This window comes from Pygocentrus nattereri, chromosome 22, assembly GCF_015220715.1.
Source record: "Pygocentrus nattereri isolate fPygNat1 chromosome 22, fPygNat1.pri, whole genome shotgun sequence".
Classification (NCBI taxonomy): Eukaryota; Metazoa; Chordata; class Actinopteri; order Characiformes; family Serrasalmidae; genus Pygocentrus; species Pygocentrus nattereri.
The window spans coordinates 33,333,268-33,346,727 of NC_051232.1; the positions used below are offsets into that span (position 1 = coordinate 33,333,268).

At 40.4% G+C, this 13,460-nt stretch overlaps 1 protein-coding gene across 2 annotated transcripts in view; it reads left to right on the plus strand.

Annotated features, from left to right (window-relative positions):
• Nucleotides 1-13,460, plus strand: part of LOC108414040 (serine/threonine-protein kinase MARK1-like) — a 97,872-nt gene that overhangs the window by 66,566 nt on the left and 17,846 nt on the right. Inside the window, exons 8-12 of one of the 2 annotated variants that reach the window (XM_017686808.2) lie at nucleotides 173-409; nucleotides 1,819-1,938; nucleotides 2,061-2,160; nucleotides 4,531-4,643; nucleotides 9,751-9,928. In XM_017686808.2, coding sequence (XP_017542297.1) covers nucleotides 173-409; nucleotides 1,819-1,938; nucleotides 2,061-2,160; nucleotides 4,531-4,643; nucleotides 9,751-9,928 — 748 coding nt within the window. The remainder of the gene's footprint in view (nucleotides 1-172; nucleotides 410-1,818; nucleotides 1,939-2,060; nucleotides 2,161-4,530; nucleotides 4,644-9,750; nucleotides 9,929-13,460) is intronic. The other variant, XM_017686809.2, reaches the window with a different exon arrangement.

A 13,460-nucleotide genomic window follows, 5' to 3' on the forward strand; every position in this document is an offset into this window, starting at 1 on the left:
TGTGATCCGCTACTCTAGGTATTTTTTATGCAAGCCTGGCTGTACATTGGTTCAATAATTTGTACCATCATTAATATTTATTCAGTAGCTGTTAATAGGTCAGTTCAAAGTCCGGCTTAAGTACCCGCTCCTCTCCCCTCTTCATTCTCTTCTTCACCTCTCCCCAAACAAGGCTGAGAACTTGTTACTAGATGCTGACATGAACATCAAGATCGCCGACTTTGGCTTCAGTAATGAGTTCACCGAGGGCAGCAAGCTGGACACATTCTGCGGCAGCCCTCCGTACGCCGCCCCTGAGCTGTTCCAGGGCAAGAAGTACGACGGGCCTGAGGTGGACGTGTGGAGTTTAGGGGTCATCCTGTACACCCTCGTCAGTGGATCGCTACCTTTTGACGGACAGAACCTGAAGGTGACCCTCTGGATACATTGCATTTGTGACGAACAGTTAGGCTAAAGAAGGTCGTTTTAATGTAAAATGATTCTTTGTGGAAAAACTAACCAAGCCAGATTTCTGCATTCACAAGGGTGGTGATAGGAACCAGGCTTCACCGTGTCTAAAATATAGTTACACTATATGGACAAAAGTATTGGGACACATCTCTTGATCATTGAATTCAGGTGTTTCATTCAGTCTCATTGCCACAGGTGTATAAAATCAAGCACCTAGCCATGCAGTCTGCCTTTACACACTGTGAAAGAATGGGTCGTTCTAAAGAGCTCACTGAATTCAAGCGTGGTTCTGACACCATTGCAGGTCAGTTCTCAAAATTTCTTTCCTCCTAGACATTCCATTATCAACCGTGAGTGGTATTATCGAAAAGTGGAAGCGTTTAGGAACCACAGCAACTCCGTAAAGCTACAGCGACCGTGTAAAGTTACAGAGCGGTCACAGAGTTCTGAGAAGCATAGAGCATAAAAGTCGCCAACACACTAATAACTGCAGAGTTCAAACCTTCTCTGGCATCAACATCAGTGCAAAAATTGAGCCAGGAGCTTCATGATGGCTGAGCAGCTGGATGCAAGTCTTACATCACCAAGCGCAATACTAAGCGTCAGATGGAGTGGAGTAAAGCGCCACCACTGGACTCTGGAGCAGTGGAAACGTATTCTGTGGAGTGAAGAATCAGCTTCTCTATCTGTCAGTCTGATGGACGAGTCTGGGTTCGACGAATGCCAGGAGAACGTTATCTGCCTGACTGCACTGTGCCAATTGTGAAGTTTGGTGGAGGGGGGATGATGATATGGGGTTGTTTTCAGAGGTTGGTCTAGAACCCTTAGTTCCAGTGAAGGGAAATCTTAATGCTTCAGCACCAAGACATTTTGGAAAATTTCAACTTCATTTTGAGGAAGAACGTCTTCTGTTCCAGCACAACTGAGCCCCAGTGCACTAGTCAAGTTCCATAAAGTCATGGCTGGATGGGTTTGGTGTGGATGAACTTGGCTGGCCTTCACAGAGCTCTGACCTCAACCCCATCCTCAACTAGAACAGAGATTGTGAGTCGGATCCTCTTGTCGAACATCATTGTCTGACCTCACAAATGATCTTCTGGATCAATGGGCAACAATTCCCACAAACAGACGCAAAATCTTGTAGGAAGCTTCCCAGAAGAGTGGAAGCTGTTTCAGCTGCAAAGGGGGACCAACTCCATATTAATGTGTATGGATTAGGACAGGAGGTGTAGGTGTCCCAGTACTTTTGTCCATAGTGTATTCTGGTACAACATTACCATTTAAATGCATAGTATAGACTTGGAAAGCTTGGGTGTGGAGAATGTGTGTAATTCGGTTCTTTACGCTGTACTGATCACATCCTTTCAGGAGCTGAGAGAGAGGGTGTTGAGAGGAAAGTACCGCATCCCCTTCTACATGTCCACAGACTGTGAGAACCTGCTCAAGAGGCTCTTGGTGCTGAACCCCATCAAACGTGGCAGTTTAGAGGTAAAATCCTTGGGTTTTCTTTCCACCAAATCTTCATGCTGTGATGGATTCACGTGTTATTTTTCTAGATCTCATGTTGACACCAGCATGTGTTTGACTTTATGGCTGATCTGTTTTGTTAGCAAGTCATGAAGGATAGATGGATGAACGTGGGCCATGAGGAGGAGGAGCTGCAGCCTTATACAGAACCAGAACCTGATTTTAAGGACAACAAGAGGATCGGTCAGTGCTTACTTTATGTGTTAGAAAAATGATGCAAACGGTGTCGTCAATTTTTTTTCATTCTAATGAATATTCAGTGTTTTCCACACGAGTTGTTCTTTGATGGTAGGATAAGAAAGACGTCTTCAAGGGTTCTTCAAGGGTTCTTTAGTACAGAAAATGGTTCTATTTAGAAAACTTCTGCATGTTTAAAGGAGTTTTTTGCATCATGAAAGGGTTTTTCAGACTGGTGGAGAATGGGCTGTAGAACCTTTTTAAAATGGTTCTAAATAACACCCAAAAGGGTTCTTCTGTTGTTACAGTGTCAGGTTGGATACTATGTAGGACCATCTGTAGTATATCTGCACATTTTGCTTCAATACAACAAACCCTTTCATAATGCAAAGAACCTTTTAGTATTTTTCAGTATTAATGGCTCTATGTAGAACTTTAACTTTAACTTTTTTATAGATCTTTTTTTCATAAAGAACCCTTAAAGAACCGTCTTTTTTGAGAGTGTAGTTGCAGTTACGCTGGTGATACATCTAACATTCACTTAACAGATCAGTTTTGAGAACGTTACTTTAACAAGACGCCACACAAAGAGCAGCTCAGGGAATCAGAGTCAGAGAAGTCATTTATGCAGTCATTTATTTGGCTTAAACCTCACTGAAATACATTTAGAAGAAAAGGCTGTGTCTCAGAGAAGTGCGCTTTGGTCATTTGGTCAGTGGTCATTGGGTAAAATACACTATGTGGCCAAAAGTTCAACCAATGTTTCTTCTGAAAACAAGAGTACTACAAAAAGGTGTTTGTTCCCCACTTTTGCAGTAAATGGGCTGGAGGTTGGGGAACCGGGCCTGTGACCAGAAGGTCACTGGTTTGATTCCCAGTGCCAACAGTACATGACTGAGGTTTCATGACTGCTCCCCGGGTGCTGTGGCTAGGGCTGCTCACTGCACGGGAGGTGAAGTTTCCTCAGTGTGGGACTAATAAGGGTCTCTGGTCTTTGGGGAAGGCTTGACACTAGATGTTGGAACATTGTGAGGATTTGAGTCCATTTAGCAGCGGAAGCTCTAATGCATATCGGGTATTAATGTTGGATGGTTAGTTCTGGATGACAAACGCCACCCGAAGTCGTCCCAAAGAAATTGGATGGAGCTCCATCACTCCAGAGAATGCAGTTCCACTGCTCCACTGCTCCACAGCCCAATGCTCCAGGGCATCCTGTTCTATGGTCAATGCGTCAGCGGTAAGTCGATGCAGCCGAGTTCACTAATAAGAAGGGGTGTCGGCAAACTTTTGGACATATAGTGTATGTTATTCAAATTTACAGCGCATCTTCATTTTCAACATTTGTTTAAGCAATTTGGCTTCTTCTGTCGGTCATAAAACACTGTTATCCTCCTGCAGAGCATATGAAGAAACATCTGGTAGGGCTGTAGTGCAACCGGCCAAAGCAAAAAGGCTCAGAAACAGAACTACGTCATAATATTTTACAGCACTGACGAATACAGCAGGTATATATTACGTGACAGTATATAGTTTCAGAGGGAAAATCAAATCACAAATCAAGCCTGTATATTATTAGTTTTGTAGTAATGATTGAATTTTTGAATATGTAATTAACTGACGTGTCTAGAAAATCTTCTTAATGTGTGTTTATTTGTGATGAAAGCCCTTGGCTATTATTTATAATATCCCAGTGCATTCATTGTTAAATTCATTCATCTTTCAGCTCCTTGCCTCAGCACCAGAGTATATTCCAAATCTGTGGGTCATGTTTGTTGTTTCTCAAGTGCATTGGGAACGTTTTTGTTGCTGCACGTTTGTTGAATTGCAGAATTCGGCTCGATTTGTGTTGTATTAAATCCGGCTCGTTTGAGGAGCGCAGTCCCTGGTTCAGTAATGGCACATTGTGTATGGCTCGTCATCGCCATCTTGTGGTGGGGACAAACACTGCAATCTGTTGGGCTGCTTGACGTCATGTCTATCGTTAGTTGTTGGCTAGAACCTTCCTTTCTGTTGACTTGAGACCAGTTTTACAGAGTCTACAGGACATACTTCATCCATTCATGTGGTAAACAGTAAATAAAACTTGGTAGGGAGCTGATGGCTGAATCATACTCGCTCAGTTCAGTCTGTTTTCTACACTCCTACAAAAGAAAATGGTACTGTGTAGAACCGTGAATGCTCAAAGAACCCTTTGCATGGTTAGGAGTTCTTTGCATCGTTCCTCGGATTGATGGAAAAAGTGCTGTTAGTGCTTCTGTACAGACCTGTTGTTCTAGAAGAACCCTTTTTGGTGCTATATGGAACCCTTGATTTGATTGCGGTGCTGAAAGTGGCGTCGTCTTTTCAGAGCTCATCTCTCTGTGGTGTGTTCCTCAGATCTGATGGTGACGATGGGATTCCCGAAGGATGAGATCACGGAGGCCCTTGTGGGACAGAAATACGATGAGGTCATGGCTACGTACCTCCTATTGGGCAGAAAAACCCCGGAGGTTAGTGTGCGAGAGGAAATGTGTGCTACTGTGTTAATAATAGCTTCAGAGATTATTGTGGCGATAAACAGTGATTTGCAGAAATCAGAGGCCACTGCTGATTTAATTGATTTCCATTCAGATTTTTTTAGGAAGTATTTCTGAGATGAGATTTAAAATAATCCACTTGCATAAAGAAGCAGAGTGTTAAACTGAAAACAAGTGAGAAAAATGAGAAAATTGTCCTCCTAACAACCACCTGGAAGAGCTGGTCGACCCCAATACTGCCCCCATCAGATAAACAGCACTGAAAACTTTGATCTCTGAGAGAGAGAAGATCCACGGGTGTTTCTGTCCATCCTTCCACTGTGAGAAGACCACTTAGAACCTAATCCTAACCCTCACCCTGGGCTAATCCTAACCTTAACCTCAATCCAAAACCTAATCCTAACCCTCACCCTGGGCCTAATCCTAACCTTAACCTCAATACACAACCTAATCCTAACCCTCACCCTGGGCCTAATCCTAACCTTAACCTCAATACACAAACTAATCCTAACCCTCACCCTGGGCCTAATCCTAACCTTAACCTCAATCCAAAACCTAATCCTAACCCTCACCCTGGGCCTAATCCTAACCTTAACCTCAATACACAACCTAATCCTAACCCTCACCCTGGGCTAATCCTAACCTTAACCTCAATCCAAAACCTAATCCTAACCCTCACCCTGGGCCTAATCCTAACCTTAACCTCAATACACAACCTAATCCTAACCCTCACCCTGGGCCTAATCCTAACCTTAACCTCAATACACAACCTAATCCTAACCCTCACCCTGGGCCTAATCCTAACCTTAACCTCAATACACAACCTAATCCTAACCCTCACCCTGGCCCTAATTCATCAGATAATAATCTAATAGCTGAATTCAGCAGATTCTGAACTATTAACTGAATTCACCAGATTATAATCTAATAGCTGAATTCAGCAGATTATAATCTAATATCTGAATACAGCAGATTATAATCTAATATCTGAATTCAGCAGATTATAATATAATATCTGAATTCCCCAGATTATAATCTAATATCTGAATACAGCAGATTATAATCTAATATCTGAATACAGCAGATTATAATCTAATATCTGAATTCAACAGATTATAATCTAATATCTGAATTCAGCAGATTATAATCTAATAGCTGAATTCAGCAGTTTATAATCTACTATCTGAATTCCCCAGAATATCTGAATACAGCACATTATAATCTAATATCTGAATTCAGCAGATTATAATCTAATATCTGAATTCCCCAGATTATAATCTAATAGCTGAATTCATCAGATTATAATCTAATATCTGAATTCAGAAGATTATAATCTAATATCTAAATTCCCCAGATTATTAGGTTTTCAGGCGTCCATTTTAAGCTATAAACTGTTTTCTGTTTTTTTCCTGATGCTGAAAAACTTGCAGTTGGCAGTCTCGGCTGGATGTTATATAACGGAAAGGTGGTCTCCAATTTCTACACAGCACTGTACATCTTGTTCACTGCTAAGCCATTTCTATGCCAGTCAGAGGCTAGATTCCCATAATGCATCATACCTAAACATTTACATTAAAGGGAACGTTGACATGCTAACATGGCTAAGTAGGAACAGAAACTGCCCTTAAAGTTGCTAATGATCTCCAGGTCAAGTAAAGAGCGGGTCATTGAGCCTTATTATATAAGTTATTATATAATTTAGATAGCTTCAGTAAGCTGCTCCACAGCAGAGCGGACCGGCCGGGCTGAGCTTTCCGTGCTATCTCTCACCCCGAGCAAGCTGATGCTGCAGGAATGATGGCAGTAGCGTGCTGAAGTATGCTATTGATTTTTCCAGTTAAGTCCAGTCGGACCACCGTGACGGAGGCGAAGCATTGTAGCTTAGGATTTATAACATGATGCTTTATTGGATGAGGCACAGGCAGAAAGGGAGTGATGGAGGGATTTATTACTGAATGCATGCATGGATTGATCTGCTATTTGATGGATGGACAGATTTAGTAATCCGTGGAAAGAGCTATCAATGGATTAACTGATTTATTAAAAGAATAGAGAGATCTTTTGATCTGTGCAAAGTGCAACATACAATATGTATAGATGTGTAAACAAAGCGGCAGAGCAGTATGTATAGATGTATAAACAAAGCGGCAGAGCAGTATGTATAGATGTATAAACAAAGCGGCAGTGCAGTATGTATAGATGTATAAACAAAGCGGCAGAGCAGTATGTATAGATGTATAAACAAAGCGGCAGAGCAGTATGTATAGATGTGTAAACAAAGCGGCAGAGCAGTATGTATAGATGTATAAACAAAGCGGCAGTGCAGTATGTATAGATGTATAAACAAAGCGGCAGAGCAGTATGTATAGATGTGTAAACAAAGCGGCAGAGCAGTATGTATAGATGTAAAACAAAGCGGCAGTGCAGTATGTATAGATGTATAAACAAAGCGGCAGTGCAGTATGTATAGATGTGTAAACAAAGCGGCAGAGCGGTATGTATAGATGTGTAAACAAAGCGGCACAGCGGTATGTATAGCTGTATAAACAAAGCGGCAGTGCAGTATGTATAGATGTGTAAACAAAGCGGCAGTGCAGTATGTATAGATGTGTAAACAAAGCGGCAGTGCAGTATGTATAGATGTGTAAACAAAGCGGCAGTGCGGTATGTATAGATGTGTAAACAAAGCGGCAGCGCAGTATGTATAGATGTATAAACAAAGCGGCAGCGCAGTATGTATAGATGTGTAAACAAAGCGGCAGTGCAGTATGTATAGATGTATAAACAAAGCGGCAGTGCAGTATGTATAGATGTATAAACAAAGCGGCAGAGCAGTATGTATAGATGTGTAAACAAAGCGGCAGTGCAGTATGTATAGATGTATAAACAAAGCGGCAGCGCAGTATGTATAGATGTATAAACAAAGCGGCAGAGCAGTGTGTATAGATGTATAAACAAAGCGGCAGCGCAGTATGTATAGATGTATAAACAAAGCGGCAGTGCAGTATGTATAGATGTGTAAACAAAGCGGCAGTGCGGTATGTATAGATGTGTAAACAAAGCGGCAGTGCGGTATGTATAGATGTGTAAACAAAGCGGCAGTGCGGTATGTATAGATGTATAAACAAAGCGGCAGTGCAGTATGTATAGATGTGTAAACAAAGCGGCAGTGCAGTATGTATAGATGTATAAACAAAGCGGCAGAGCAGTATGTATAGATGTGTAAACAAAGCGGCAGAGCGGTATGTATAGATGTATAAACAAAGCGGCAGTGCAGTATGTATAGATGTATAAACAAAGCGGCAGTGCAGTATGTATAGATGTATAAACAAAGCGGAAGAGCAGTATGTATAGATGTATAAACAAAGCGGCAGCGCAGTATGTATAGATGTATAAACAAAGCGGCAGTGCAGTATGTATAGATGTATAAACAAAGCGGCAGCGCAGTATGTATAGATGTATAAACAAAGCGGCAGAGCAGTATGTATAGATGTATAAACAAAGCGGCAGAGCAGTATGTATAGATGTATAAACAAAGCGGCAGCGCAGTATGTATAGATGTATAAACAAAGCGGCAGAGCAGTATGTATAGATGTATAAACAAAGCGGCAGAGCAGTATGTATAGATGTATAAACAAAGCGGCAGCGCAGTATGTATAGATGTATAAACAAAGCGGCAGAGCAGTGTGTATAGATGTATAAACAAAGCGGCAGAGCAGTGTGTATAGATGTATAAACAAAGCGGCAGAGCAGTATGTATAGATGTATAAACAAAGCGGCAGTGCAGTGTGTATAGATGTATAAACAAAGCGGCAGAGCAGTGTGTATAGATGTATAAACAAAGCGGCAGAGCAGTATGTATAGATGTATAAACAAAGCGGCAGAGCAGTATGTATAGATGTATAAACAAAGCGGCAGAGCAGTGTGTATAGATGTGTAAACAAAGCGGCAGAGCAGTATGTATAGATGTATAAACAAAGCGGCAGAGCAGTATGTATAGATGTATAAACAAAGCGGCAGAGCAGTATGTATAGATGTGTAAACAAAGCGGCAGAGCAGTGTGTATAGATGTATAAACAAAGCGGCAGTGCAGTATGTATAGATGTATAAACAAAGCGGCAGTGCAGTGTGTATAGATGTATAAACAAAGCGGCAGAGCAGTGTGTATAGATGTATAAACAAAGCGGCAGAGCAGTATGTATAGATGTATAAACAAAGCGGCAGCGCAGTATGTATAGATGTATAAACAAAGCGGCAGAGCAGTATGTATAGATGTATAAACAAAGCGGCAGAGCAGTATGTATAGATGTATAAACAAAGCGGCAGCGCAGTATGTATAGATGTATAAACAAAGCGGCAGAGCAGTGTGTATAGATGTATAAACAAAGTGGCAGAGCAGTGTGTATAGATGTATAAACAAAGCGGCAGAGCAGTATATATAGATGTATAAACAGAGCGGCAGTGCAGTGTGTATAGATGTATAAACAGAGCGGCAGCGCAGTATGTATAGATGTATAAACAAAGCGGCAGAGCAGTGTGTATAGATGTATAAACAAAGCGGCAGCGCAGTATGTATAGATGTATAAACAAAGCGGCAGAGCAGTGTGTATAGATGTATAAACAAAGCGGCAGCGCAGTATGTATAGATGTATAAACAAAGTGGCAGAGCAGTGTGTATAGATGTATAAACAAAGCGGCAGAGCAGTGTGTATAGATGTATAAACAAAGCGGCAGTGCAATATGCAATACATATACATAACAAGATTGGCAGGTCTGCCGTCGTTCCAATCAACATATGTTGTTGCTGTAGCGTTCCGTAGTAATCAGGTGTTATCTAGCAGATTCCATATGCTGTTGTAGTGAATCCCTGCCAAGGGCACTGCTGCCAGGTGGCGCCCTGCAGCCCTTTTCACTTATTCACTGAGCTTATCTGCCTCTGCGCCTTCATTACACCACAAATCCTGAAGTGTTACCACTCTCACAGCAAGAGACTTGAAAATCCCAGCTTAATTATTTGTCAAAAATATCTTTTATCCGAACACTAATTTGCTTTTCCTTGTTGCTGTCTTCTTCTTGTCAGTTTGAAGGCAGCGAATCATCGTCCAACAGCAATCTGTGTCCCAGGCCCCGCCCTACCAGTGACATCAACAACAGCTCCAGCCAGTCGCCCGCTCACTCCAAGGTTCAGCGCAGCATATCGGCCACTCAGAAGCAGCAGCGGCGGTTCAGTGATCATGGTGGGGATGACATGCAACCAAGTAAAGTAACAAAACCCCGGTTCTCTCTCCAGCTCTCTGTGTGTGGTCACAGTGTGTCTGGTGCCCCCTGCTGGCCGACAGCCTGGCAGCCCTTTAGAGAACGTCAGCCGCTAAGGGCTTACCTTGCAGCATGAGGAGGAAATGGCTTTATTGTGTCCCTGCTTGGCTTGGCTTTTACGTATTATAATTAGAGATGGCACAAAACCATGTTTTCTTTTCCAACACGCATATCCATACCTTGAGCGTGAAACCAGTCTAATATTATTAGTCTAATACCTCAATTACAAAAAAGCTGGAACAGAAATGCTAATAAAAACAGAAATCAGTGATCAGTAAATTCTGTTTGACCTCTATTCAGAAAAACATGGTACAAACCACATTATTTGATGTCTTTTTTCTTTTTTTTAATATACAATCATTGCAAATGTGATACCGAAGCATGTTTACCAGTGGGTTACATCACATTTCCTTAAACAGCTGTTAATAATAGTTTGTGCACTGAAAACATCAGTTGATCCACTTTTGAAAGCAGAATTTTTCATCATTTTTTCAGTGTATTTGATTTTTACCCACACCCCTAATTTTCCAGCGTCTCCTTGCCCATTAGAACTGAGTTACAAGGAGTAGTGGCTGAATTCTACCCTACAAAATGAGACCCTCTAATAAAAGAGCATCACTTCATTAACAGCTACTAGCGCCGCTCTGTAGGCGACCCTGCCCGTCTGCAGGGACAGCAGAGGAGGGGAAAGTTCAGCTCCTCACTGCTGGGCTTTAGTTACATTTAGGGATCAGACGCCTTCAAAGGGGGGGGCAGTTATTTATTATCACCCCCCCTAATTCTTCAGTGATGTGAAGCTGAAGTCTGAGATTCTCCAGATTCTTGTTCAGATTTTCCCGTTCCACCTTAAATGGTGCAGCAGTTACATTCTGGAGCTTCAAGCGTCAAATCTGGAGTTTTCAAATCCGACCTGAGCCTCTTTCATACGTGGTCCTAGATCAGATACGTATCCGATTCATGGCCATGTGACCTTAATGTGACCCTCAGATCGGAATTAATGAGCTTTTTCTCCATCATTCCGCATTACCATGGCAACAGCGCTGAACAGCCTTCAAAGCCTGTAACCGGTGGAAAAGCAGCTCATCTCACCTTTTTCTCCTCCGTCTGGCTCTAATAATGAAGCTGAGAGCTGATCAGAGTTAATGATCTTCTCAGCGAAGCTCGTTCTGCTCGTTAGTTTGTGCTGATGATGCAGCGATTCAGTCACGTGACGTTACTGAGTAGGAGGAGCTCATGAGGGTCAGATCTGATTCACTTACCTAAACGAATGTGAACCATCGAGTCAGAGGGATCAGGTCTGAGCAATGAGGCTTGTAATGTGAACGTAGCTTCAGATTATATGGCCTTGATGTTGTAATACATGCAGAAAGTGACTTGTCATTGTCATGTTGACGTGAGTGATACACCCCTCTGTACCATGACAGTGGTTAGCTTTTGAACTTTACACTGGTAACAATCTGTATAGTCCTTTTCTTCTTTCGCCTGGAGAACACAAGGTCCATTATTCCCATAATCTGAAAAGTTGACTCATCCGAGCACAATGCACCCTTCCTCTGTGCATCAGTTCATTTCAAATGAGCTGAAGAAGTCCAGTGAAGTTGGCAGCTGTTCAGGACCTTTGACATATGACGTCCAGCTTCTGCTGTGCATACTACAGTCTTGCGTTTGTGGATACAGTGGTGAATGCAGGGTTTATAGTCAGCAGTGTGTGAATGAATTTCCAGCCCATGAAGTGATCTCCATCACAGAAGCAGGCCAGTGTTAAACGCAGTGCTGTCTGAGTGGGTGAAGTTTTGGTTTTACACACAGAGATTTGTCTGGATTGCCTGAAATTTCTGAGGGTGAAATACCTAAAATCCTTGCGGTTGCTTGTTGAGGAATGTTGCTTTTAAACTGTTGGATTGTTTGTTAACTCGTCTTTGCTCTCGAAGGACTCTGCCCTTCCTGGATGCTCCTTTTACACCCAAACGTAATTACATGGCCTGATTCCATAACATTCCCAGAATTAAATTGCCCGTTCTAACTGTTTTTGGACGTGTTGTAAGTCCTTGCTCTGATTTTGTTTAAATGCAGGTCGACGTGGATTTACAAATCACTACTTTCTGCTTTTATTTGTATTTCACATACTGTCCTGACTTTTTTGGAATAAAGGTTTGTAGTACACTTTAAAATCAGCTAATTGAAGATGAAAATTATAATAATAATAGTATAATAGTAAAATGATAATATTTTTTTACATAACACAACACATTTATGACAACTCAAGGTGCTTTAAATAAACAAAAGAGAATGTATAAAAACACTTCTAAGATTCTTCTGAAACAGAGAAACAGAAGTGCTTAGAACAAAACAAATTCTGTAAAATACATCTAAAAGGAAAAAATAAAAATAAAAAAAGATTCTTCATAAAAGATCCAGTCTGTAGAACAAAGCAAAACGATTCGTAAAACAGGTCTAAAAAAGAAAACTCTTAAGATTCTTAAGAAAAGAGATTAAAAATCCAGAATTACTTGGAACAAAACAAAAATGAACATATAAAAACATGTTTAACAATAAAAATCTTAAGATTCTTCTTAAGAGATTAAAAATCCAGAATTACTTAAGACAAAACAAAAATTAACATATAAAAACATGTTTAACAATAAAAATCTTAAGATTCTTCTTAAGAGATTAAAAATCCAGAATTACTTAAGACAAAACAAAAATTAACATATAAAAACATGTTTAACAATAAAAATCTTAAGATTCTTCTTAAGAGATTAAAAATCCAGAATTACTTAAGACAAAACAAAAATTAACATATAAAAACATGTTTAACAATAAAAATCTTAAGATTCTTCTTAAGAGATTAAAAATCCAGAATTACTTAAGACAAAACAAAAATTAACATATAAAAACATGTTTAACAATAAAAATCTTAAGATTCTTCTTAAGAAAAGAGATTAAAAATCCAGAATTACTTGGAACAGAACAAAAATTAACATATAAAAACATGTTTAACAATAAAAATCTTAAGATTCTTCTTAAGAAAAGAGATTAAAAATCCAGAATTACTTGGAACAGAACAAAAATTAACATATAAAAGCAGTTTAACAATAAAAATCTTAAGATTCTTTCTAAAAAGTCTTAAATCTTAGATGAGCATAAAAAAAATAGGCGATCGTACTGAACTGCTTAACCCCTTCACTGCTGGCAATGAACATCACGCCATGTACAGTGAGCGAGTCCTGTTTCACGGCAGATTTGTTACAGGATTGAATCCGATTTCTTCTTCTTTAGCTCTCATATCCCATGATATCAAACCCCACTGATACTGATGTGCCATCTCTAACTGTAATATTTAATTAAGAGAATATTTCATTTTCATTCATGCTTTATCGCTTTGTCATTTCTGAAAAAAGAAACCGGCCTTTGCTTCAATCCATCAGTACTTTCATGATCGTTATTATTATCGTTTTAATTTAATATATCGTT